The sequence below is a fragment of the Orycteropus afer genome, unplaced genomic scaffold, assembly GCF_000298275.1.
Source record: "Orycteropus afer afer isolate SDZICR_OR568_19922 unplaced genomic scaffold, OryAfe1.0 scaffold00006, whole genome shotgun sequence".
Lineage (NCBI taxonomy): Eukaryota > Metazoa > Chordata > Mammalia > Tubulidentata > Orycteropodidae > Orycteropus > Orycteropus afer.
Window position 1 is genome coordinate 14908422 of NW_006921593.1, and position 26310 is coordinate 14934731.

The window sequence follows — 26310 nt, forward strand, 5'->3', positions numbered from 1 at the left end:
GATGCGGACGGCCAGGCTGGGGTCCGAGGGCCCCTGAGCCGCGCGAGCGCCGCGCTCCGAGCAGCGAGCTGCCGGGCCGCCATGGCCGGGGTCAGCTACTCGGCGCCTTGGTGGGTGAACCTCCTGCACCGGCTGCCCCACTTGGACCTGCAGTGGGAGGCCACCAGCAGCCGGTTCCGACCCGAGGACACTGACTACCAGCAGGTGAGGCGGGCCTGGCTACGGTCCCCAGGGTCCTGACCCCCTCCTGCCCGAGGGTCCTGATCGCCCTCCTCTGGGGTCCTGGTCCCCCTCCTCCAGGGCCACAGGCTCCTCCCGGTGGTTCCCAGCCCCCTTCCTCCTGAGGCCCGTGGCCCCCACTTCAGAGGACGGTTCTCCGTCCTCCGAGGATTACCGTCCCCTTCCCAGAGAAAAACCCCCCTCCCGTGGGTCACAGCTCTCCTCCTGGAGGTGCTAGAGACCCCCACATTGAGGGTCTCCTGCCCCTCCAGGCTCCAGCCCTCTGCCCTGGGGACCCCGCGGACCCCCATGTGGGGTTATGTGGAGCCCCCTCCCTTCACATCCCCTCCCCTCCCACCACCTGTCAGTCGCACCTGGCCCCTTTCGGTCCTGGACACCACCCCCGGGGACCCTGAGGCTCTGAGGCTGCTGGAACGCACCCCTAGCCGGGGAATCCCGTTTCCGGGCTGTGGGTGGGTGAGTGGCCTGGGCCGGCGCCAGCCCTCCTGGCCGGTAATGACCCCTCTGCTCCCGTGGCCAGGCTGTGGGATTGGCACATGGGGCCATGTGGTGACGCCGCTCGGAGACCAGGCTGCCAGTGTCCTGGGGAAGGAGGCCCGGGCTGGGCCTCAGGCTGGGCTGGAGGGGGGCTGAGCTCTGCCCACCCCGTGGCCCACCCTGGAGAACAGGGTGGCGGTGGGGGTGCTGGCAGCCCCCCTCCAGTCACCAGGCTCTCCCCAGCAGCCTCCAGGGCCTGGCTTCATGCCAAGCCAAGCGCCACCCCCGTTGCTGGGCTGCTGTCGCTGGCATCCGGGCAGGGATCCGGCCGGGGGCCTTTCCTTCCTGTCTGGGGATCCCACTCCAGAAGCCCTGGGGGCTGGGGCGCTGGGTGACCGGGTCCACTGGGTCTCCTTTGGGCCATCTCTGCAGAGCCCCAGGTGGGCTGGGATGACTCTCGTCCCGGGCTTGTGCCGGCACCTTCCCACGGACTCTGCTCTGTGGCCTCCCCCGTCCAGAGGAAAACCGGAAGTGAAGAATGGGGAGCTAGGGGCACGCTCTGTGGGGGCGCTTACCTGCTGCTCTGGGGCCATGGGACTGGCCTGGGCATGCCCAGAGACCTGGGAGCTGGGAAGGAGATAGGTGGCTATAAAAAAACCCCGACTCCCACGTTCTAGAAACACAGCACTGGGGGGCTGGCGAGCGTGGGCCCTGGTACTCCGCTGTGCACCACACGGACTTCAGAGTGGGCTGTCATCCTCGGGGGTGAGGAGGGGGTGGCAGTTCTCTGCTCTGAGCCCTTCGCCATATGAATGAGCCCCACGACTCCAGGGCAGACTCGGGGAGCCTGGGGTGTCCGTGGTGGGTCTTCCTGCTGTGTTTGCTGTCCTCCCTTCGGCTTTCCAGGCACTGCAGGCCTGGCTGAGATTGCAGGATGTGGGGGGGGGGCCCGAGCCTGCCGTCCAGCCCGGGGTCCGTGCAGTGCCCGCTGCACCGTGGGAAACTCTGAGTCACTCCTCTCCTGCCTTAGCCGCTGAATAATTCACAGTGTGGAACAAGCGTGTCTCCATCCAGCCGTCTCTGCTCGGAGGAGCAGCAGCCCTCGCTGGGCATCCCCGGGCACGCACACAACCTCTCTGGGCCTGTATCTCCACACCCTTCCATATGGGGCTGGGCTGCCTCTTCAGTGCTCCTGCTGGGAGCCTGTGTGGGTGGAGGCAGTGTAACGCGGGCTGTGGCAGGTGACCCCTTCCTATGCCCCCCGTGGTATAGCGACCGTTCCCCCACTCCATGTCAGGTTGAGGTGCACCTGGCCCCTCACCCTTGCTGACTGAGAGCACCCCTCTGGCCTGGGACCCTATCTGTGTACTGTCCCACCTGGCCTCTGGGGTCCAGCAGCGTTCCCCCATGTGGGCTCCGAGGACAATGACGGCCACTGTATAGATGAGCAAATGGGGGCTCTGAGGGCGAAGGCTGGTTCTGGGTCCCGTGGTGCTCAGGCCTCCTGTCACTGGCCCTCTGGGAGCACAGACATTCAGAGGGGCTGCTCTGAGGCCGCCCAGCCTCTGTGGATCCATGAGGGGGCCCTGCGAGGGGGGCGTGCCTCTCTGGTGGTGGAGGGAGGTGTGGACAGAGGTCTCCCAGGCCGGGACTGGGCGTGGGGCCCCTGGAGCCCAGCCTGGACTTTCCCTGCCCCCGCCAGGCTCCTTGGGGCCCCGCGCAGCTCGACACCTTAGCCGACCTCTGCTCCTCCCCTGCCCTGGGTCCAGGGCTCCCCGGGCTCCTGCCAGGCCCACACCGAGGCTCTTGCAGCCCAGTGTGGGGGCGTCTTTCCTCCTGTAAGTGTTAGATTGCTCTGGGACCAAGTTTTCAGGCCCCGGCTCCCTGCACTGTGCCCAGCTTTTGCGGGCCTTGTTTCCTGGGGGCCCTGTGGCCTTTGCGGAATGAACAGACTCCAGGGAGGAGGCTGGTGTGGTGGCCACTGTGGGGCTGCTGGTGTCTCTTCTGGGGGAGGAGGGGTTTCTGGGCTCTGCCCTGTCCCCCCTGTGCTTGTCTGCCGCAGGGCCACTGTCCCCCCCAGGCCCTCCACAGTCTGACCCGGGGTCCAGAGAAGGGGCTGGGTCAGGCCCAGCGTGTCCTGAGCTCTCCCCCCCGCCCTGCTGGGGCCTCAAGGGTCTCACCCCCGGGCGCTGGGATGGGTGAGTGGGACACTTGGAAGTACCCCACTTTGCAGGGGGGAGTTGTGGCCCCATGGAGGGGCTCCCTGGGGATAACCCAGCAGCTGAGCTGGGACTGCCATGGCCAGCTAGCCGCCCAGTATGAGTCCGATTTTCCGTCCGGGCTGAGGCTGGGGTTCCCGAGGGTCAGGCAGCAGGGCCCTCCCTGGGCTGGAGGGTTGGTGCCTGGGTGGCACGCACTGGGCTGGGTCCCCCACCTCTCTGAGCTTCACTTGGGGGGTGGCCCTCCTCAACTCCCACCAGGCATTCACGACCCCGCACAACCCCCCCGCAGCTCCCCACACCCTGGTACCTGAGCAGAGGTCACGTTCACACTGCCCTATTCACCTCTCTCCCTCACCCACTATCCCCACTACTTCATGGAGAGTGGACAGTTACAACCTGGTGTGGTGTCAACACAGGACCCCACTGGGGAGGGTAGAGGCCAGGGAGGCTTCCTGGAGGAGGTGTTATTGCCTGGCTTCAAATGCCCAGGAGGCTGGGGCTTTGCCACCTCCCAACTCCCCTGCATGCATGCCCACGTGACCCCATGCACTCTGGCAGCCTGTTTCCTGTAACAGCCCTGAGTGCTTGATGCTCCGGTTGAACCCTAATGGGAGGAGAGAGTGGCCAGTGCCCCAGGGAGGCAGCCTAAGCCCAAATCAGGGAGGAGCCCCTCTGCACATGGGTATATTCTGCCACTGGAGGTAGTGAGCTCCCTGTGCCAACAGGTGTGCAAGCCCAGCCTGAATGGCCACTTGGAGGGGACTTGAACTCTGGATTGTGGGCGTCCTAGCAGAGCCTGGAGCCCGACTCAGGATGCCACAGCTCAGGCCAGGTGCTGGGGACAGGGGCTGGCCCTTTTGTCCTCCCCACTTAGCAGGAGGAAGTGAGTTTTTGCCAGAATGGTCCACCTGTCTTATTACTTCCTGAAGCAATGCCCCATGGAACATTTGGAAAACGGGAGCAAGGAGGAAGACAGCACGAACCCTCTGGCCGGGTTTTGTGCGCACGTCTCCTTGTGGGTGGGTGTTACCATCACTAGGACGTGCCGTGTGCCCTGGCCACCTGCTTTAGGGGTCACGTGTTCGGAGCCATGTCTTTTAATTATGGCAGAGTCTGTAACAAAACGTTTGCCCTGCAGCCATGCTTACACACGCTACAGTCTCCGTGCTGTCATACCGTCCTCACTGTCCATTTCCAGTTTCTTCCTGACCCCAGACAGAAACTCTGCACCCTTTAAGCAGCACCTCGCCAGTCCCCTGTCCCACCCGCCCTTGGTAACCACGGGGCTGCTTTATGTCTACACTTGCCTGTGGTTGGCGTTTCCTAGAAGTGAGGTCATGCAGCATTAGTCTCTGTGTCTCATGTCTTCGTGCCACGGTGTCAGCGTTCGTCCGTGGGTGGTTTCCTGGAAGTGAGGTCACACAGCATTAGTCTCTGTGTCTGATGTCTTCGTGCCACGGTGCCAGCGTTCGTCCGTGGGTGGCGTGGACCACGGCTTCTTCTCTCTTTACGGCTGAGTAGCATTGCATGTGCAGATGGACAAGGTCTGGCTGACCCCTCATCTGCTGACGGACACTCAGGATGTGTCCACGTGTTAGCTGCTGGGAACAGTGCTCGTGGCACTGGTGCCAGGCCTGTGCTGGCATCCCTGCTTTCAGCTCTCTTGGGTACACAGCAAAGAGCAGAATTGCTGCATCGCGTGGTAAATTGTTTTTAATTGTGGAAAAATATATGTAACACACACACACACGGAGCTCTGGTAGTGCAGTAATTAAAGCACTTAGCTGCTAACCAAAAGATCAGCAAACCCATCAGCCACACCATGGGAGAAAGATGAGGCAGTCTCCTTCCATGAAGATTGACAGCCTTGGAGACCCTGTGGGCAGTTCCACTCTGTCCTCTAGGGGCGCTGTGGGTCGGAATGGACTCCATGGCAGTGGGTGTGGTTTGGGGTTTGCTTCTCTGAAGACTGACAGCCCTGGAGACCCTGTGGGCAGTTCCACTTTGTTCTCTGGGGTGCTGGGGGTCAGAATCGACTCCACGGCAGTATGATTCATATACAGATAAGATATGTAAGTATAAAATGTATGTTGTTGTTGTTACGTGCCATCGAGTCAGTCCCGACTCATAACGACCCCTCCTTGGGTTTCCGAGGCGGTATCACTATGGAAGTAGATTGCCCAGCCTTCACATGTAACATGCATGTATGTATATGTGTGTGTGTATATATATATATGGGGGGAGCTCTGGTGGCATAGTGCCTGAGGCACTTGACTGCTAACCAGAAGGCTGGCGGTTCAAACCCACCAGCCACTCCTCGAAAGGAAGATGGGGCAATCTACTTCCGTAGTGGTGCCGCCTTGGAAATCGAAGGAGGGGTCACTATGAGTCGGATCAACTCGAGTGCAGTGAGTTTCATTTTTTATATATATACATGATACATAATTATAAACTGTCCATGACAAACATTTGGCACACTCTGCGGGACGCCGTGTGGTGTCTGCACGTGGCACCATCTTCCATTCCTGCCAGCAGTGCGCGGGGGTCCCCGTTTCTCCACGCCCTACCGACACTCTTTTCTGATGATAGCCATCCGGGTGGGGGTGAACCTGTCTCTCATTGTGGTTTTCACTTGCGTTTTCCTAATGACTAGTGAATGACGCCGGGCACCTTTTCATGTGCTGTGACTAGGTCTGTGTCCTAGAGAAGGTGGCCTAATTTGAGGTTAGGGGGCAGTGGGAACTCCAAGGGCAGGAGGGGTTCCAGCTGCACCCTACCCCCAGTGCCTCCCCAACTTCACCTGGGATACAAGGAGATCTGGGGGTCCCAAGCTTGGGCAGAGATGTCCACACGAGAGATGTCCACTCCTTTCCTCTGCCCGCTGTTTAATTGGGCTGTCTGTTTTTTTGGGTCTTTGGTTCTTGATACCTGCCCAGAGCCTCACAGTACCAGTCAGGATCTTAAAGTTGTAAGTGACAGGGTCTATTGCTGTGCCTGGGGGACATGCAGGGAAGAGATGTCAGCTGTTTGGCCCTGGCCAGGGGCTGGTGGTCAGGGTCTGGGACTGAGGTGGGGTGCTCTGTAGCTTGGACCCAGGCCCACAGCCACTCTGCCCAAGAAGCTGACACTGTTGCATTTGTTTCGTGAAAATACCAGCAACGTAACACACCCACGTTTCCATGTGTACTGTCCGGCGATGCTGGTGACACCTTCCTCGGCGACCTTGTCCGAGGCACTGCACGTCAGCACACGCTCACTGTGCCTAGGCTCCTCTCTCTCTCTCAAGTGGTCCACTCGACCAGTAGATGATTCTTTAAGTAAGTGTGATGCTTAAGTGGATGTTCTCTGCCCCTTAGGCTAAACGGTTACGTGGCTCAAAGATGACTTTGGCTCAAACTTTCAGTTTAAAGATTTCCTCAGGGCAGTAATTTTGGGGATTCAGCCACCCTGATGGCTCCAGAAAGTCTGGCTTCTGTGAGAATTTGAAATTCTGTTTCTCATTTTCTCCCTTTTGACCACGATCCTTCTATAGAATCTTTGATGTAAACGTTCAGTAGATGGTAGCGGGCACCATCCAGTTCTTCTGGTCTCCTGGCAATGGAGGCAGCTGTTTACAGAGGTGACTGGACAAGAATTCCATTCCCTCCACCGACCGCTGACCCTCCTTCCTCTGCTGCTGCAGGTGAATGGAGGTGATGCTGTTTGCTTCTGACACGTTTCCGGGGGCACACGGCAGCCCTGTTTCCGGGGGCACACGGCAGCCCTGTTTCCGGGGGCACACAGCAGCCCTGTTTCTGGGGGCACACAGCAGCCCTGTGATGGGCACTGCCCCTATTTTACAGAAGTGGGAACTGAGGCCCGGCCGGCCTCCCTGGCCAGAAGGAAGTGGGCGGGGCCGGGCCTGCTTCAGGGAGCTGTGGGGGAGTTCCTCCCAGTTCCCCTGCCCCTCCCCACAGGCTCTTTCATTTTGCAGAAGAGGAACTGAAGCTGAACTCGGGGACAAGGGGACAAGGGGACAAGGGGGCTGGTGTGAGAAGTGCCCCAAGCCATGGGTCGGGGAGGCAGCAGGTCCGCAGTGCCACATACTAGCCTCAGGGTTCCCCTTGCCCAGTGGCCCTAGGAAGCTCTCTCGATCCTGCAAGGGGTGGGGAGAGACCCCCGATGGCTCAGATGGGGCATGCTGGGCATGGTGTCACCTGGAGCAGGGAGCCCCCACAGGCAGGGGACAGAGTCATCTTCCCAGAGGACGTCTGAAGCTAGTGTCTCAAGGGGGGTTCCCTGCTGGATGGGACAGCAGGGCCGGGCAAGCTGGATCTGCCAGTGGATGGGGCCTGGGTTTAGGCCACATCGCCTTCCATCCATTGCTGGGGCAGGGTGGACTGGTCAAGAGGCTGCCTTTGCGTCTAGTTTGGAGTGAAGGGGCGGCGGGTGGGTGCTGGGCATGCCCTTGGGGACAAGGCCTGTGCAGGGGTGACCAGGAGAGGGCCTGCCGTGGGGCCCCATGGGCCTCCTTGTCTGTTGCCTCCACTGCCCAGGCTCAGGGCTCCTTGGGTACCAGGTGGGCACACATCCCTACACCCAGAGCCCATGCACACACATGTGCACGTGTGCACCCTTAGGCCTGGGGCTGGTGTGCCACGGAAGGGCAGCTTTGCCAGGGGCCATATGCCTGGAGCTGGGGGGCTCAGTTTGGTTCTGCAGGCAGGACTGTGGGCTGGCCTGTGTTGGCCGAGTGGTGTTGAGGAGGCTGGCTGTCCAAAGCCTTCTGGCCATTTCGTTCTGCCCGTCCGGCCCTGCCCTGCCCACCTGGCCTTTTCACCCTCTGGCTGAGGCCTGGCCCTCACAGGGCCACACCAGTCACATTCCCACAGGGGTGGCCGGGGGAGGCCCAGGGCCCAGGCCGCAGGGGTGGCTGGGGCTGAACTTGAAGATAAGCTTTGGGAAGAGTAGGGGAACCTTCAGCTGTTCACACCGGGCGGGGGGCTGGAATGGCCCCTGCAGCAGGGCGGCCCCTGCTTCCCGGAGCCGGGGAAGGCTGGAGCCCTGCAGCTCGCCCCATGGCCCTGAGCGCAGCCCCCAGGCCGAGGGCCAGGCCTGCCCAGGACTCCCTCTGCAGGCTGGGCCCCGTTCTGGGAGGGCCCAGGCCGTCTTGGGGTGCGTGCTACGTAGCAGCCATGAGCTCATAGAATGGAATGCCTGAAACCCAAGGCCGACTCACAGAGACATGTTTTCAGTTCCTGGCCGGCATCCCCAGGGGCGGGGGAGGGGAGCAGGCCCGCTCAGCCCTGCACCCCTCAGCCTGGCCCAGGACAAGAGGGGCCCTTTCCGGAGCCTTCCCCAGAGCTGCGAGCCCTGGCACTGCTGTCTGTGTTTCTGAGCCCGGCCTCCCACCCAGCCTGTTTCTCTGTCTGCTGGGGGGCTCCTGGGGGTCAGGGGCGGTGGGGAGCCCGCCCCAGGAGGGGCTGCCCGTATTCTCCTCCCTTCTTCCTTTGTGGGGCCGGGAGGGGGCAGGAACGGGGTGTGGTGTGTGAGCCCTCTTCCCCACAGGCCACCCCAGACGTCCCCAAGCAGGGGTTAGCTTTGAGACTCCCCCCAGCCCCCTTTCCTTGTCCCAGGTCTGGGCCTCAGCCAGGGCCGGTGAGTGCGGGGCCAGACGCCACCCCGAGTCCCCTCCTCCGTTGTCTCTTTCCATGGGGAACGGAGAGGCTTTTGGCAGTTCCAGGGCTGGGCTGGGGCGGCCTTTTCCTGCCCACACCCCTCTGCCCCCTGCCCGGCTACTCAGAGGCCTCAGTCCCCTGCCAGCAGGGTCCTCAGGCGGGGAGGGTACTCACCGCCGGTGCCCCCATCTTTCTGACACCCCTGGGGGAGCAGTATGGCCATCCAGGAGTCTGGCCTCTGACAGTTTTGGTAGCACTTTGCCGGGGCAGCCACGGGAGGACCCGCTTGGTGTGAGCGGGGTGGCTCTCGGATCTGCAGCCCTTCTGGGAGGCACACGCGTGTGCACGTGTTGGGGGCTCCCTGGGCGGCCTGGCCACATTCCTGATTTGTGCCCTCAGCGTGCCATGTGCTGCCGGGCCTGCACGGACTCCGGGCTGGAGCTGCCCATGCACCTGGGTCACGCGTGGCGGCCCGCCCTGGCGGCAGGTGCTGTGGGGGGGGGGTGCAGTGTCCGCGTGTGCTGCCGGCACCCCGCCCAGGCTAGCTAGAGAAGGGGAGCAGGGGGCCCTCGCCCCCCAGCCGTGTCCCCCCGAGCCCTGCTCCCCAGTCTGTGCGGTGCAGCTGAACAGCCCCCACCCCAAGGGACATCCCAGAGAAGGTGGCCTAAATGGAGGTCGGGGGGCAGTGGGGACTCCAAGGGCAAGAAGTGTTCCAGCTGCACCCCACCCCCAGCGCCTCCCCAACTTCACCTGGGGTGCAAGGAGATCTGGGCTCCCAAGCTTGGGCAGCTCAGCTGTTGGGCCCCCACAGGCTGGCAGCCATAGCACTGAGCCAGGTCTCATTTGGGACAGGGCTGAGGCTTCAGAACCCCAAGTTCCCAGGCTCCTTAGAGGGGTGATACCAGGGGCCTCAGGCCACTGGAGGAGAGTCTGGCCCTGCAGGGGCAGGGGTCCTTCTGTGGATACAGTCTGGGGCCTTGGGAGAAGGGAGTGCAGGCTGAGACCCCAGCAGGCGGGTTCCTGGCACCCCGGGGCTGGCGGCCACTGTGGCCCGAGTACCTCAACTCGTCTGACCAGGCACTGCCATCCCCCCGGCCTCACATGGAAAGTTCCATCTGGTCAGTGCCAGGTGCTGAGCACACTGTCCCCCTGCTCATTCTGAATGGGCCCAGGGAGAGGGGGCCCCAGAAGAGGGGGCAGGGAGAACACTGGCCCAGGCCTTACTCTCCCGGCCCCTCGGGCTCAGGGCTGGGGCTGGAGCCTGGCTGCCCTGGGTGGAGGACGTGCTGCCAGTCCGCCTGGCCTGGCACTCGGATTCAGCACTGGGGCTGGGAACCTGGCAGAGGGCCCATCACCCCTCTGAGCCGCAATGTCCCCAACTGCAGAATGGGCAGTTGTGTGGCCTTTGACCTGTGGGAGCGAAGGGAGGTTGGCTTGGGGCAGAGCCTGCAGCCTGCGCTTGGAGCTGGCGTTGGGGGCTGACCAGGTTTCTGAGCTCAGCACGGTAGGGCCACTTGGTTCACTGGGGTGGTTGCATCTCACCTGAGTGGGTGAGCCCCAGAGGGCAGTACAGAGACCAGGTCCGCGGTGTGAGTGCTGCACCTCTCCCTCGGTGGGGTGAGGCTTCTGGGATGAATGTGCCCGGACAGATGGAAGGACAGCGCTCGACAAGGCCCTGTGTGCAGGGTGACTTGCCCTGGGGGCTTGAGTGACTTCTGCCCCTGAGTGTCCTCTCATCTGTGCCCCAAGACAGGCCCTCGCCCTCAGGGACTTGCCTGGGCTGGGACGAGGTCTTTCTCCTCAGGGAGGTGGGGTGCTAGGGTAGGGTCCGGCCCTGGCAGGCCAGTCACCTTCCCGGCCCCCAGCTCCAGCACATGCCCACTGCCTGCTGCTGGGGAGCCCCCCGGCCAGAGGCACTGCCTTCGTCTTTGCCTCCCTTGGGCTGCCTTCCAGTGCATGTGTGTGCGTGTCCTTGCACGTGTGCATGTGTGTGCGTGCACGCATGTGTGCACATGTACGCATGTGGGGGACCATGCACACTCGCACCTCGCTCCGTCCTTGCAGAGCGGCATCTCCCCTGCCTCCCCTGCTCCCCAGGCCTGGGCACTGCCCCTCTGCCAGTGTGGGCAGTCGCCTGACAAGGAGAGCCTCATTTCTGTCTCCATGTCGTACATGGGGAAACCACGGCACAGAGTCAGTAAGTCAGGGAACATTCTAGAGCCAGGCCCACAGTCCAAACAAAAGCAAACCAGCCCAGTCAGCGCTGTGGAGAGGACTGGCTCCACCCCTTTCTGCTTCCCAGGAGCAGCCTGGGTTTGCCCTGAACCTTCGGAAGTGGTACTGCCCACGTCAGCACTGTGTCACACCCCTGCATCCCCGCCCCCCCGGCCACGCCCACTTCCCCTTGTTTCGTGACTCCTTGCTGCACACCCTGTCCTTTCTTTCCTCATCCCATTGATTGCCACACTGTCCAGCCCCCTGCAGCAGCCCACCAGTTCCCACAGGTGGGGAGGGCGGCCTGGGTCCCAGCTGCACCCTGGTGCCCACCATATGCCTGGCACATTCCACAGGCAAGGACAGCAAGCCTAGCTGTGCCCCCTGCTGGCTGTGGGCACCCCTCCCTCTCTGCTGGCCAAGAGCAGGGCCCGCTTCCATCTGTCACCCTCACTGCTCCGGCCAGCCTCCAGGGACACCAGGTCCTGGGTTCTTGCCTGGCACATAAGGCTTTGCTAGCTCTGCCTTGCTTTCCTCATCTGGCAGGTGAGTGGCTGGCCTGGCCCCACTGAGGCAGAGAGTGATGGGTGGGTCCTTGCCGGGTCCCAAATGCAGTCTGGGCATTGGGCAGGCCAACCCCAGGCTGGGACTGCTCCTCCTTGGGGTCGGTGTGGGGCCAGAGGCCGGCCTGGTTGCCTGGCTGGGTTCTGGGGTGAATGCCCTCCACCACGCTCTGCTTCCCCAGCCCTGATCAGACACCGACCCCAGCCATCGCCTTCCGCTGTGGGGATGAGGTCAGCCCTGCTTCCTCCCCGCCCCCCCTCCTGTGCGTCTTCCTCTCTGGCCAGGGGCTGGGCCTGAAACTGGAGTGCCAGCCCCAAGCAAGGAGGGCCAGCTTCCCAGCATAGCCAAAAGAGGGGTGCCCGGGGAGGAGGGGGGAGGAGGGAGCCAGGGCCTGCAGATCTGGAGGGCCTGATAGGAAGCCCCTAGAGGTTTCTAAGTGTGAGGGAGTGGTCTGCCCGACACTGTAAAGGCTCCAGGCTGTGCTGCCCCGCCCCCCACGGCTCTGCTAGGACATGGGGTGGGAACTCTGAATGACCTACTCTGCAAAGCGGAGTCAGGCTACAAGTGTGGGTCAGGCCCAGGTCGAGCCTCAGCCTGAATCCCACCCAAAGACATGCCGCGGGCCCTGGCCTGACCCCCTGGGTGGCCTTGGGCTGTCCCTTCCCCTGTCTGGGCTTTGGGGTTCCCCTCTGGGACTTGGGCACCCTGGACCCTCGGAGAGCCTGGGGCTGGCCTCCCCCAGCTGGGGACCTGGGGCATCAGGGACCCCAGGTTAGGTCCCTTCTGCTGGGTGCAGAGGATGGACAATGAGCCAGGACTGCTGGTGGGGGACAGCACTTGGGGGCAGAGACAGCATCGAGGTGGGCCCTGTCTGTGCCGAGGTTCCCCACACTGCCCTGCAGGGGGAGCACCCCGGGGCCCCCACTGTGCCTATTGACCTTGCTGGTGAGGCCTCCTGGGAGGGCAGGGAGCACCTCCCGCAGCCTGGCAACCATCACCTGGGAGACAGCCGGCTGGGCACCAGCTGCTGGTGGAGGCTGAGCCCGGGTCCCACAGGGAGTGGGGAGGTGGAGCTGGGGGTGGGGGGAGCCGGCAGAGGCCCCAGAGGGGGCCCCCGTGGGTGGTGTTCCCTGATGGAGTGCTGCAGGCGCGTGGGCAGTCCGCGGGCACCAGTGGCTGCACCCTATCCCGGCCAGCAGTCAGGTGCTGGAATTTAAGGGGCCCCCATGGGGGCAAGGCCACGCGACAGGAAGGGGCCGTGTTGGAACTCAGGGCCACAGGGTAGAGGGGTCTCCCCCAATTTGTCCTCTGAAGCTAGGGGTTGGTGGAAGCGCCTGGCACAGGGCGCGGTGTGTGGTGCAGTGCTGGGCCGTTCCCAGGGCTAAGCCTGGGGGGGGTGTCCACGGGAACACTGACCTCACAGGTGCAGGGGCCCCAGCTCCCTCCCTGTCTGATCTCCTGTGGAGACTGTAATGGGGGACAGCCTCCCCTTCATCCAGTCAGCACGGCCCCACTAGGGGAGCCCCCTAGACCTGACGCAGCTCTTCAGAGAGCACCCAGACTGGCCGGTCAGGAATTTGGTGTCCTCTAGGGTGGAAACAGCCCTCCAGACATGCCTGCCACACCCCTGCACCTGCCGGGCTTGCACTGTCCGTGAGGCAGGGCTCGTGCCACGCAGCCCCCAGCAGGCTCTGCAGTTACCCCCACGCCCTACCTCATCCCGTGCCTGGGCTGGTCCAGGCCGCTTCTGCTAGGGGGGCTGGTGAGGACACAGACCCCCCCAGTAGGCAGGGGACTCCTGCCCGGGCCCCGCTGCTGGGACGACTGCTAGGAATCCGAGCCCACCCCCAGGGGGCAGCACTGTCCGCTTTTCACAGAAGAGAGACTGAGGCTCCGGCAGATCAAGGGACTCCTTGACCGCGTGGTCCCTCAGTAATGAGGCTGGGGTCCGAGTGTTCCGTTCGGGTGATGACTTCCCACGCTCTTGGGGGTGCTGGGCTCGGGCCTTGTTCCAGGTCCCCCCACCGCCCGACAAGGCGATCCGGGCCTGGGTGGGTCGGAGAGGGGCCCCCACGCCTTGACATCAGAATCCTGATGTCCTAATGCTGGGTCTGGGGCCAACTACCGGGTGGCCTCAGACAAGACACCTAGGTGTTGGGGTCTCCGTTCCTGCCCTGGATGTGAGGGGCAGGCCGGCTGGGGCTGCGGTGGACGGACGCCCCTCGGAGGCGGACCCTGGCTCCAACATGGCTCCTGGCCCGCAGGCGCTGCTGCTGCTGGGGGCGGCCGCGCTGGCCTGCCTCGCCCTGGACCTCCTCTTCCTGCTCGGCTACTCCTTCTGGCTGTGCTGCCGGCGGCGCAAGAGCGACGAGCACCTGGACGCCGACTGCTGCTGCACCGCGTGGTGCGTCATCATCGCCACGCTGGTGTGCAGGTGACCTAGGGGCGGGGCCTGGGTGGGAGATGCTGTGGGGGCGGGGCCTGGGTGGGAGATGCTGTGGGGGCGGGGCCTGGGTGGGTGGGAGAGGCCGTGGGGCGGGGCCTGGGTGGGTGGAGCCCGCGGCGGGACCCGGGTGGGAGCGCTGTGGGGCCGTCCCGCCCCGTGGGAATCCCGGGACCTCCTGCGCACCCACTCAGATCCCGTCGCCCCTGATTCAGGCTGACCGGCCCTGGAAACTCTTAAGGCCTGAGATCATTGGGTCTGTCCGTCGGGAGCAGGCGGTGCCTGAACCTGGGGCACACAGCGAGTCAGGCTAGGGGTCTCTAACCCTGCTTCCGCTCTAGGTAGTCGGTGTTCCCCATCTGGGCAGGCCTCCCGGGAACTCCTGTAGGCTCCCCACCTCTCCACGGCCTTCTGGGGCCCCTAGGCGGACAGGCTGGGCGCCGGCTATGCCTGACCCTCACCCGTCCTCCCATGCCAGCGCCGGCATTGCCGTGGGGTTCTATGGCAACGGGGAGACCAGCGACGGCATCCACCGGGTCACCTACTCTCTGCGCCACGCCAACCGCACAGTAGCCGGGGTCCAGGACCGCGTGAGTGGCGGCCTTTCCTGCCCCTGGGTCCCCATGTACGCCCCCAGTGTACCCAAGGGTGTGCCCAGCAGGCGGGGCGTGGGAGCCCTGGGGGCTGCCCCCTGGCCCGTCACGCCCACCTCCCGCGTCCCACAGGTGTGGGACACTGCTGCGGCCCTGAACCGGACAGCAGAGCCCAACCTGCAGAGCCTGGAGCGGCAGCTGGCCGGGCGGCAGGAGCCCCTGCGGGCAGTGCAGCGGCTGCAGGGCCTGCTCAGGACACTGCTGGGTTACATGGCCACCATCCCCTTCTGGAGGAACCCAGCCGTGTCTCTGGAGGGGCTGGCCGAGCTCGTGGACCTCTACGACTGGTACAGGTGGGCACTGTTCCCACCGAGCCTGGCTGCGGGTACTCCCGTGGGCAGCTGGTTCCTGAGAGCTTGGGCGTCAGGAGGGCGCGGGACACGGAAAAGGGTGGCCCTGTGCTCTGACATCTTTTCCCAGCACAGATCCCGCCCCCACCTCCCAGAACTGCCTGGGGTCCCTCTTAGCTACAGCCTGTCTGCCCAGCCGCAGTGTCCCTCCTGGCTGTCGCCTGTCTGCCTGGCTCTGCCACAGGCCTGGCCCTGCCTAGGTCTCCCCCGGCTTTACCCACACCCTGCTGTGTCCCTGCAGGTGGCTGGGCTACCTAGGCCTGCTCCTGCTTGACGTCATCATCTGTCTCCTGGTGCTGGTCGGGCTCATCCGAAGCTCTAAGGGCACGCTGGTCGGGTGAGTCAGCGGGGGAGGGGAATGTCCCGGTCGTGCCGCAGCCATGGGGTCTGCGGCAGGACTCAGCCAGACCCTGGACGCTGGGCTGCCCCAGGTGAGACTTTCTGTGGATGAGACCCTCCTGCAAGACCCCTCCCGTGCCCTCAGAGGGGGGGCCTGTGGCCGGGGTGTCAGGCCGGGGTCTCAGCCCGTCCTTGTTTCCTGTGCCCGGTCCTCCCCCAGGTCGTTGAGGGCAGAGGAGCAGAAGGAGGGTGGGAACCCGGGAGACCACATCTGGCCTTGGCTCTGCCACCCTCCCAGCTGGTGGCCTTGGGCAGGGACCCCCGTTTCCTCATCTGGGAGGTACAGAGGGTGGCAGCCAGCCTGCCATTGTATTGCGCATTTGGACTGCACTGTCCTAGTCCACCTGGGCCAGGTGCTGAGGGAGAAGGGCGGATACGAGCAGGCGCCGCCCTTCTGGCCCTCCCAAAGGCACGCAGACAAACAGCGTGTGCCTGAGGCCCGGAGGGCAGGGTCGGTGGGCACCTGAGCACCTGCAGGGGTGGGGGTGGGTGGAGAGCGCACACAGGAGGCAGGGCGTGCAGCCCTAAGGTGGGTGTGTATAGGAGGGGCCCGGAGGAGATGCAGCACGTGGTCAGGCAGGTGCAGGGTGAGGGGCCGGGTGGGACCCGGTCTCATCTGCCTGAAGCCCACTCTCTGGAACAGTGAAAGCTGGGCAGCCAACCGTCTGCTGAGAAGGACCTTGGGCAGTGGGGCTGGGGACATATAGGACAGTAGCTCCGAGCTCATTGGGTCCCAAGGCCGGACCCCAGCTGTACCCTAGGCCCCAGCCACCCAGCCCTGCAGCCTGCGATGGCATGGTCCTGTCCTGGGGTGCTGATGACGTTCTCTGTCCCAAGGGTCTGCCTGCTGGGGGTGCTGGCCCTTGTCATCAGCTGGGCTGCCCTGGGCTTGGAGCTGGCCGTGTCTGTGGTGAGTGGCAGGGAGCTGGGTATAGGGGAGGGGCAAGGGGAGCCCCACTCCTCTCCCCTCCCATTTTCTCTTAGGTCCCAAGAGGGGTGGGGACAAGTCCCTACCCCTCATGTTACCACTCCACCCTCCTGAGCCATGGCAGCCTCCTCCCCTTATCCCTCTCCTATACACTCCTATACACTGGGCGTTAGGCTCTTCCTGAGAGCGGAGGGCAGGGAGGGTGTGTTCCCCCACAGACCTCTGGGTCACCCTGTCTTCGTCACCCGGCCCCCCAGGGCTCCAGTGACTTCTGCGTGGACCCTGACACCTTTGTGACCAAGATGGTGGAGGAGCACTCAGTGCTCAGTGGGGGTGAGTGTGGGGCAGTGGCAGGGCTGGGAGCAGGCGGCCGGGGGTCCCCGGAGTGGGGGGAGCCCCGGGTGGGGAGTGTGCAGGAGGTGGGTGGAGGCTTGGGACAGGTGTGTGGGGCTCCCGGCTCATGGGCAAGGCCACTATGAGGAGCGCTGGGCTGCCCGCACCACCGTCTGCGCTCGTGTTGTAGCTGCCCTTCCGTTCCTGCCAGGGGGCTCTGCAGCTAGGTGCTGGGTCCCGCCCCACCCCCAGTGCCAGGCCTCCAGAGGCCCCTGGAATGTCCGAGCTGGGTGTCCTGGTGAAGGGAAAGCCCTACGTCCACAGGATAGTAGACTGGCGATTGAGGGGCGTAGAGTGGTCAGGGTCTCCATGTCTTCCCAGAGAAGCTGAGAAGTGAGAACTGTGAGTAAACCCCCCACCTTTAAGCGTTGGCATGGGGAGACAGATTGCTCACCTGAGCCCTGGGCCTTGGGCTGCAGCCTCCTGGCCTCACCTCCTGGGGGCCCCTGGGACCCCGAGAGACCTGAGAGTGTGGTTTGGAAGGCGGTATCTTGGCCAAGGTGGGTTCTGACCCCACCCCAGACCCCTGCTGTCCGCTGCCCCAGAGCAAAGGGAAGATGCAGCTGGGCCCCTGGAATGGGTCACGTACAGCCCGTGTACATCTACGGCTTGGTGGAAGAGGGTGGCCCGGGGCCTCCCCTGCGCACACACAGGCCCGCCCATGTGCGCACACGCAGGCACGCTCATCCAGGCCACCCCACGGGCGGCCACCCTCGCTCAGCAGCCCTTGCCTCTCTCCGCAGACATCCTGCAGTATTACCTGGCCTGCTCCCCCCGTGCCGCCAACCCTTTCCAGCAGGTGAGACTCAGGGGCTGCTCCTGCCTCCCCCTCAATGCTTGTCCCTGCCCTAGGAGGGCAGGGCTTGGGGGAGGGCTCTCACACCACAGACCCTGGGAGCCACGACAGGGTAGCAGGCCAGGCAGAACCAGGTTCAGGTCACCACCTGCCCCTTGGGTTACCTGCCCTGGGTGCCAGCCTTTTGGGGTGGCCTGGGGCCTTTCATCCTTGGCTTACCTGCCCTGGACAGCTCTGTCTGACAGGTATGGGGGGAGCTCCCTAGCATGTGGAGGATTCCCTGGGGTGGGCTTTGCAGATGAACTGTCTGAACTCATCGGTGGTTGAGTCAGAAGGCATCGGGCAGGTCCAGCTAGGGATACCAACTGAAAAACCAAACGCATTGCTGTGGCGTCATTCTGACTCATAGTGACCCCCACCGGGTTTCCGAGGTGGTGAATCTTTACGGAAGTAGACTGCCCTGTCCTTCCGTGTCATTTTACTGTTAACTGTGTCATTCTTGGGGTCTGCAAGACTGTCCTCCTTAGAGGTGGTGTAGATTCAGGAGAGGGCGTAGTGAACTGTTGAACCGCAGCAGGGGTGTGGGCGCCTGGGACATTGAGCGTGAGGCGTCCTGTAGGCTGGCTGCCAGCTGCCATAGGGCAGTGCGCCCAGGGCCACCTCTCCTCCTGGCATGGCCAGCCCTCCCTGGTAGCTCTCGGCTGTCACCACCTGGGTGCTTTGCTGGCTGGCCAGAGCCCCTGGGCTACCATCCTTGGCCTGCCTCATGTCTTGTGGGTCCGCGGGAGGGATCGGGCTGCCCTGTCATTGGCCTCTGTGAGCAGAAGCTGTCCGGCAGCCACAAGGCGCTGGTGGAGATGCAAGACATGGTGGCCGAGCTTCTGAAAACGGTCCCACGGGAGTCCCCTGCCACCAAGGTGAGCACCGCGGCCGGGGGCGGGCCGGGCACCGAGTGGGGACGGTCCGCTCCCCAGTGGGGGCCGTTCCCGTTTTCTCTGAGTCCTTTCCACCCACAGAGCACCTCTCCCTCCCCCAGTCCCCCGCTCCCTTTTCCATGGAAACGCTTGGTAGATTTTTAAAAAGAATTCTGTTTTTTATATTTTAAAGTAACGCAAAACTCTTTGTATTTAAAAAACGGGGTAGGTGGCAACAGATCGGAACGAGATCCCCACCTGGCCCCTTGCTGCGCCCCCAGAGGCTTTGTTCCTGTGGGCAGGGCCTTGTGCGTCTTGAAGCCGCCGGGGCTCTTATTTCTGTTACCGTGAGGGCGTCCTGTTATGTTTCTGTGCAGTTAAGTGGGCAGGTGGGTGTATCAGCCTGAAATTCATGCCAGGAGCTCAGAGGGCCTTAGAAAATGTGACAGGAAAAGACAGGTGGCCATGCAAGACAAGAAGAGCTAGCTTAGAGGTGCACATCCACCCTCAGGGTTTTCCTGCTTCAGTTTTCCACGTGTGTGGTGAACGGTGTCTGTGAATGCACACGCAGGCAAACATGGACACAGATGGACGTGGAGACAAGCACACACAGACTCAGCCATCCAGACACATGGACTCCCATCGACGCAGTCACGCCGACTCACGGAGGCTGAGATTCTTAGACTCCTACACGTACACAGATGTAGACACACCGGCACATACAGAAACACACAGACTCAGAGAGACCTCAGTACACACAGAGAGAGGTAGACACGCACACAGGGTCACAGACACACCAACCAACTCACGGCTGTCGAGTCAGATCTGACTCATAGTGACCCCTCCTGGGGTTTCCGAGGCGGTATCTCTACGGAAGTAGATTGCCCAACCTTCCTTCCGAGGAGTGGCTGGTGGGTTTGAACCTCCAGCCTTCTGGTTAGCAGTCAGATGTCTTAGGCGTGATGCCACCAGAGCTCCTACACAGACACACAGAGATGCCTAAATATACACACACACAGAGACGCACACAGAGAGATGCACACACACAGAGACGCACAGTCACAGAGACACTCAAATATATACAGATACACAGAGACACCTAAATACACACACAGAGACGTATACAGAGAGATGCAGAGTCACAGAGACACTCAAATATGTACAGAGTCACAGAGACACTAAATACACACACAGAGACGCAGAGAGATGCACACATACAGAGACACACAGAGTCACAGAGACACCTAAATACACACAGAGAGACGCACACATACAGAGACTCACAGAGTCACAGATACACTCCAATGTATACAGATACACAGAGACACTAAATACAGACACACGCACACATAGTCACAGAGACACCCATATACACGTAGACACACACACACACACACACACACACACTACAGGGCTGGGCTGACCACACTCAGTCTCAGTGCCGTTTCCTCATGAAAGCTCCGGGAGGAACTCCCCTCGTCTTGAAATTCCGCCTGAAGTGGGATTTCTCAGAGCACGCCCAGTTCTGTCACCAGACACATGGGCTCTGGCTGAGGAAACCTGCCTTCTGGTGGCTGTGGCCCCTGCGACTTTGCACCCGTGAGCCCAGCCTCCCTTCTCCCCCAGAGCAGCCCATGGGGCGCACACCAAGCCTACAGGGTTATGGGGTGGAGGAGACCTGGGCTCCAAGGGGATGGGGCTGGCTCAGCACCTTCTGGACCGGTGCTGACTTGGTGTGTGCCTGCCGCCAGGGCCCCCTGCTCCGTGTCCAGGAGGTGCTGAATGGCACGGAGGTGAACCTGCAGCACCTCACAGCCCTGGTGGACTGCCGCAGTCTGCACCTGGTGAGTGGGCCCGCACTGGGTGCCGTGCAGGGTGGGGGAGTGCACATGGTGAGGGGCCCCAGAGCGGGCACCATGTTGGGGGTGCTGTCGGGGGGACGACTGGGCACCACGCAGCTCGCATGCCTGGCTCACCTTGCTGCCTGTCCCCGCCGGTGCAGGACTACGTGCAGGCCCTGACCGGCTTCTGCTACGACGGCGTCGAGGGTCTTATCTACCTGGTCCTTTTCTCCTTCGTCACGGCCCTCATGCTCAGCTCCATCGTCTGCAGCGTCCCGCACACCTGGCAGCCCAAGAGGTGAGGCCTGGTCCGCCCGGGTCCCAAGGCGAGGGCCGGGGTCTCCGTCTCCCAAGGCTGGCTCTGTGCCCACATCCTGAGGGCTGACTCGCCCGCCCTTCTGTGGCCCCGACCGGCCAGACCCACGATGTCTTGTCCATCTCCCCTCCCAAGCAGGTGCCCTCACCCAGGGTGCAGCGGGTAGAGCCCTCACCCAGGGTGCAGCGTGTAGAGCTGCGGGACTTAGCATCTGCTGGGGTGGTCCACATGTGGTCAAGGTCTCCAGCTGGGTGGCCAAGATAACGACTTGGTCCATATCTTTCCAGTGGGGCCTGGCAGCCCCTGCCTCAGTGTCCCCAGCCAATCCTGGATTGAGTGGTATGGGGGTTGCCTGGTTCAGAAAATGGGGCCACTGTGGTTGAGATCAACCCCTTCACATGGCCCTGACCTCCAGCCTCTGCCCTCTGCTCTTGATGAACTTTGCAGGGGAGGTCCGAGTTCTATCCAGGCCCCTTCCGTAGCTTGGGCCCCATGTCACGTACCACAGACCCATCCACCTGCCCTCCCACTTGGGTTGTGGTTGCTTCGTGGGGGCCCAACTTGAATGGCAAGCTCAATGTCTTCCTCGAATGTCAGGTGTCAGCTCAGATGGCTTCCTATGTCTGTTCTTCCACTCTGTTATGTTCTGTTGTGATGGTGCTGGTGCTGGAGGTGACATTGTTGATGACAAAGGTTGTAGTGGTCATGTTGTCAGTAGCGATGGTGGTGATGGTGGTGATGGTTTTGACGGTGGTGTCCTGTTGGCAGTAGTGATGATGCTGGTCATGTTGTCAGTAGCGATGGTGGTGATGGTGGTGATGGTTTTGACGGTGGTGTCCTGTTGGCAGTAGTGATGATGCTGGTCATGTTGGCAGAAGTGATGGTGCTGATGGTGGTGGTGGTGACGGCTGTGATGATGCTGTGTATGTTGGCAGTAGTGACGGTGGTCATGGTGATGGTGATGGCTGTGATCGTGGTGGTCATGTTGGCAGTAATGCTGGTCATGCTGGCAGTAGTGATGGTTGTGATGGTGATGGTAGTATGGTTGTGATGGTGGTCATGTTGGCAGTAGTGATGGCAGTGATGGTGGTAGTGATGGGGGTCGTGCTGGCAGGAGTGATGGTAGTGGTGGTGATGGTTGTGATGGTGATGGTGGTGATGATGGTTGTGACAATCCTGGTCATGTTGGCAGTAGTGATGGTGGTGATGGTGGTAGTGATGGGGGTTGTGCTGGCAGGAGTGATGGCAGTGGTGGTGATGGTTGTGATGGTGATGATGGTTGTGAAGATGCTGGTCATGTTGGCAGTAGTGATATGGTGATGGTGGTAGTGATGGTGGTGATGGTGATGGTGGTAGTGATGGTGGTCATGCTGGCAGTAGTGATGGTGGTGATGGTGATGGTGGCAGTGATGGTGGTCATGCTGGCAGTAGTGAATGAAGTGCTGGTGATGGTGGTGATGATGGTTGTGAAGATGCTGTCATGTTGGCAGTAGTGATGGTGGTCATGCTGACATGAGTGATGGTGATGGTGGTGATGGTGGTGATGATGGTTGTGACAATCCTGGTCATGTTGGCAGTAGTGATGGTGGTGATGGTGATGGTGATGGTGGTAGTGATGGGAGTCATGCTGGCAGTAGTGATGGCAGTGGTGGTGATGGTTGTGATGGTGATGATGGTTGTGACAATGCTGATCATGTTGGCAGTAGTGATGGTGGTGATGGTGATGTGGTAGTGATGGTGGTTATACTGACAGTAGTGATGGTGGTGGCAGCGGTGATTATGGTGGTGGTGATGGTGATAAAGATGGCAGCTGTAGGGTAGTCTTAAGAGCCCAAGCCTGAACCAGACGACCTGCATTCAAATGCTGGCCCTACCCTCACTCACTGTGTGATGTGGTCAAGTCATTAAACCACCCTGGACCTCAGTTTCCTAAACTCTTACAGACCAAAGAAAAATAAACTCACTGCCATTGAGCTGGTTCCGACTCATAGCGACCCCTCCTTGGGTTTCCGAGGTGGTATCTCTGTGGAAGTAGATTGCCCAACCTTCCTTCTGAGGAGTGGCTGGTGGGTTCTGGTTAGCAGTCAAATGCCTTAGGTACTATGCCACCAGAGCTCCTAAACTCTTAGAGAAGCCCCTCTGTATAAGAGCTCAGACCCAAGGGTGGCTGGTAGACCTGGTAGAGTAGAGAAGTGGAGTGAGATCCAGGCCTAGCGAGCCCTCACCACTGGGCATCCGGCGGAAGATGGGCAGAGGACACCCCAGTCCTTGTGCTGGCGCCCAACCCGAGTGCTTGGGGTGTCTGAGCATGGAGCCCAGGCCGATGCTTCCCAGGTGCAGACAGGGCTGACCTGCGGAGCCGGCTGGAGGCTCAGGTCCTGCACTTGGGTTCACCCCACCCCCCACTGCCGACGAGGAGCAGAGGGCTGAGGGTCTGGCCCGCTGTCCCCCAGTGGTGTGGGACAGAGCCGGCTTGGGACCCAGGACGGCCAGGGGCTGGCTGCCTCGTGCCTGGCCCACCGGGGGCCTGACTGTGCTGGTTCCCTCCCGCAGAGGGCCAGACGAGGACGGTGAGGAGGAGGCGGCTCCGGGGCCGCGGCAGGCGCCCGACAGCCTATACCGCGTTCACATGCCCAGCTTGTACAGCTGTGGTAGCAGCTATGGCAGCGAGACCAGCATCCCAGCCACGGCCCACACCGTCAGCAACGCGCCGGTCACCGAGTACATGTGAGTGCTCCGGGCAGGCTGGGCACGCGGTACCCCCAGGGCACAGAGAGGGTTCGGGCCTGGGCCTGGCAGAGCGGGGCCTCAGGAGCAGGAGGAGTGGGGTGCTGCTTCCGTTGGGGGCCCAGGGTGGGGCAGCTGGAGGAGAAGGGGTACCCCCTGGGGGGCTGCACAGGGCATGGGGGCCGGAAGTCTGGCAGCTAAATGCCCCCTGCTCCCGGGTACCCCTCTGGGTAGAAGGGCCATCATGGGGCACGAGGGCCAGACAGGGTGTCTGTGTCGAAGGCACCAGGAGGCTGTGGCCGAGGAGGGGCTGGGCCTGGGCAGGCACACAGAGCCTTCGTCACTGTCCCGGGCTCTTGGGGCCCCCCGGCTCTGCTGGTCAGCACCACGCAGAGTGGTGGCCAGGAGGCACACTACGGAAGCCGTGGTACACCTGCCCCTGCTGACGTCAGTGCTGGGAACGGGTACCTGTCAGTGCGGGGCCGAGCCAGGACTGCTGCGGCCACTGGGGTCACTCAGCCTGGCCTCTCCCCACCCCTCAGGAGCCAGAACGTCAACTTCCAGAACCCCCGCTGTGAGAACACCCCACTCATTGGACGCGAGTCCCCACCGCCCTCAGTAAGTCTTGGGGCAGGGAGGTGGGGTATGGGTTCTGCAGCATGGGAGTGACGGCCACCCCGCACCTGCTCCTGGGTGCCACAGCGGGGACTTGGGGACCCCCACAGTGAAGCTCTGCTCTCACGAGGAGCCCTGGGCTGGGCTCACCTGGCTCCCCCTCCAGCCTCATTACCTCAGGGCACCCATCCTACAGCTGGGGGGCTATGAACCCCCAGACTTGCTCTTGTGGCTCGGTTCAGGGGTCCGTGGCCAGTCCCTGAGGTCTCTCCCCTGCTGCCTCCGGCCTCCGCACTACCCAGAGTGCACCCTCATGTTTAGCCACCAGCCCCGCTCTCCTTGTCTCCCTCCGGTTCCTTTCCTGAGGCCCACACAGCCCTGGCTCAAGGCTGCCTTGGCCTGGCCTGGCACCTGTCTGCCCTCCAGGGGGACACACAGGTGAAACACATGAGGGGGACGGTGCCAAGGAGGAGTGTGTAGAGGGCGGCCTGTGAGGACACCCCAGAAGCAAAGCCGTCCTGTTTAACACTGGGCTGCAGTGGCAGCCACCTTGCTGTGTGTCCTTCTCCTTCCGGTCACTTCCCAGGCCCTGAGGCCGGCCACTCCCTCCCGGCCTGCTGGCGTTGAGGCGCCCTCTCCTCCTCTCTCCCCCTGCCTCCCCACCGCGGACCCTCCTAGCGCTATCTGGCCGCCCTGGACTCTAGTGGCCACTTGGGCTGGCGGTTTAAGCCCACGGACAGTGCCCGAACGCTGTGGTAGCCATGCCGCCCTCAGTGACAGGTACCAACGCCCCTGGGCCCACCTGCCCTGCACGGCCTGCCACTGTGCTGCACCTCCACGTATCACAGCCTGCTCCTCACCCTGGCTGTGCCCACCCAACAGGGCCCAGCAGGCAACACTCAGGCCCTCTGCTGGGTGGCTCCTGCATCCGGCCCTCAAGGCTCCCAGGGCCGGCTTGGAGCCCTCCAGCCCTGTGTGTGGACAGGGGTGTGTGGACCTGTGCGCAGGCCTCTCGTGGCTGTCCCCACCGTGGATGCCCAGACTGGCTGCATGGCCGGCCACCTCTGCTTGGATGACCTGGCTTCCCTGTAGCCTGCCACTGTCCTACCCCCTTTGCTGCTGCCCTGGGGCTGCCTGCAACCCCCGTGGGCCTGTGGAGGGCATTTCCCCTCTGCATCTGGGAACCGGGGACCTTGCTTGGGTCCCTGGGGGAGCTGTAGCATAGAGAGCCCATCCCAGAGCTCCTACAGGGTTCTCGCCAGCTGGAAACCCGGCCAGAGTCTCGGCCTGTGGCACCTCCAGACGGGCATGTGGGACCCTCCACACACACCTGCCCCGTGTGTGTCTCCATTCACACACACACACATGCACTCACAGACACACTAGCACACACTGTAGACTCACTCATGTGCCCTGCACACTCACATGCACACACTAGCACACAGACTGCAGACCCACTCACATGCCCCACCCACTCACGCGCACACACAGCAGCACACACTGACTGCAGTCCCACTCATGCTCGCACACTTGCACGCACGCACACACACGCGCGCCAGCACACACTGCAGGCCCATTTGCATGCTTGCAGACTCACTTGCACACACACACTCACACCCACACACCAGTGCACACTGACTGCAGACCCACTCACATGCCTGCACACTCATGTGCACACACACATACACACCACCACACAGACTACAGACCCACTTATGTGCCCTGCACGCTCACATGCACACACTGCAGACACACTCAGTGCCTGCACACTCGCATGTACACACATGCTCACACAGCAGCACACTGACTGCAGACCCACTCGTGCCAGCACACTCAGGTGCACACACACATTCATGCCCATGCACACACACCAGCACACATTGATTGCAGGTCTGCTCACATGCTCCGCATACTCACATGCACACATGCACTCATGTCCACACACTCATACACACTGGCACAGACTGCAAATATCACATGCCCTGCACACATGTGCACACAAACATGCAATCGTGCCCACACACTCACGTGGACCAGTACACAGACTGCAGATACATGCCCCACACACTCACATGCACAAATGCACACACATACTCATGTGCACACACACTAGCACACACCGACTGCAGACCCACTCACGTGACCGGCCTCCCTTTCACATGACTCCTCCACCCAGGCCTCCACACCTCAGGCCACCTGGTTGTGGGGTAGCTGCACCTCAGCCCCAGCCCTCGGGGTCAGCCAGCTGTGCCTGCACGGAGGGAGGGGGTTGGCAGGAGAGGGAGCAGGGCCTTCCCTGGAACACAGCCCAGGCTGCTGTGTCCTGCCTCCCAGGGGACCACGGAGCGGAAGGCAGTGCGCAGGCGCTGCTGCTGCCCGGCCCCGCCCACCGACCCCCGCCCCGCCCCCTCTGCCTCCGTACACCTCCAGCATGAGGGCTGCCCGGCCACGCCCACTGACCCCCGCCCCGCCCCTCTTTCCCTCAGTACACCTCCAGCATGAGGGCTAAATACCTCGCCACCAGCCAGCCACGCCCCGACTCCAGCGGCAGCGGGCACTAG

General features: G+C 62.5%; 1 protein-coding gene across 1 annotated transcript; it reads left to right on the top strand.

The window, feature by feature from the left end:
* Window positions 1-81: 81 nt before the first annotated feature.
* Window positions 82-26310, top strand: TTYH3 (tweety family member 3). Its single transcript, XM_007941195.2, has 14 exons — window positions 82-204; window positions 13639-13808; window positions 14296-14407; window positions 14543-14763; window positions 15062-15157; window positions 16057-16129; window positions 16405-16480; window positions 17284-17339; window positions 18161-18253; window positions 20002-20094; window positions 20253-20389; window positions 22961-23134; window positions 23677-23752; window positions 26236-26310. Exons 1-14 carry the CDS (start codon window positions 82-84, stop codon window positions 26308-26310), a joined length of 1575 nt encoding a protein of 524 aa, XP_007939386.1.

Excerpts from the sequence above, each read along its gene's own strand:
- TTYH3 (XM_007941195.2), top strand. The coding sequence starts at position 82 with ATGGCCGGGGTCAGCTACTCGGCGCCTTGGTGGGTGAACCTCCTGCAC. Across the intron at positions 13,809-14,295 it reads ATCGCCACGCTGGTGTGCAG|CGCCGGCATTGCCGTGGGGT; the intron begins GTGACCTAGGGG and ends CTCCCATGCCAG. Across the intron at positions 14,764-15,061 it reads GACCTCTACGACTGGTACAG|GTGGCTGGGCTACCTAGGCC; the intron begins GTGGGCACTGTT and ends GTGTCCCTGCAG.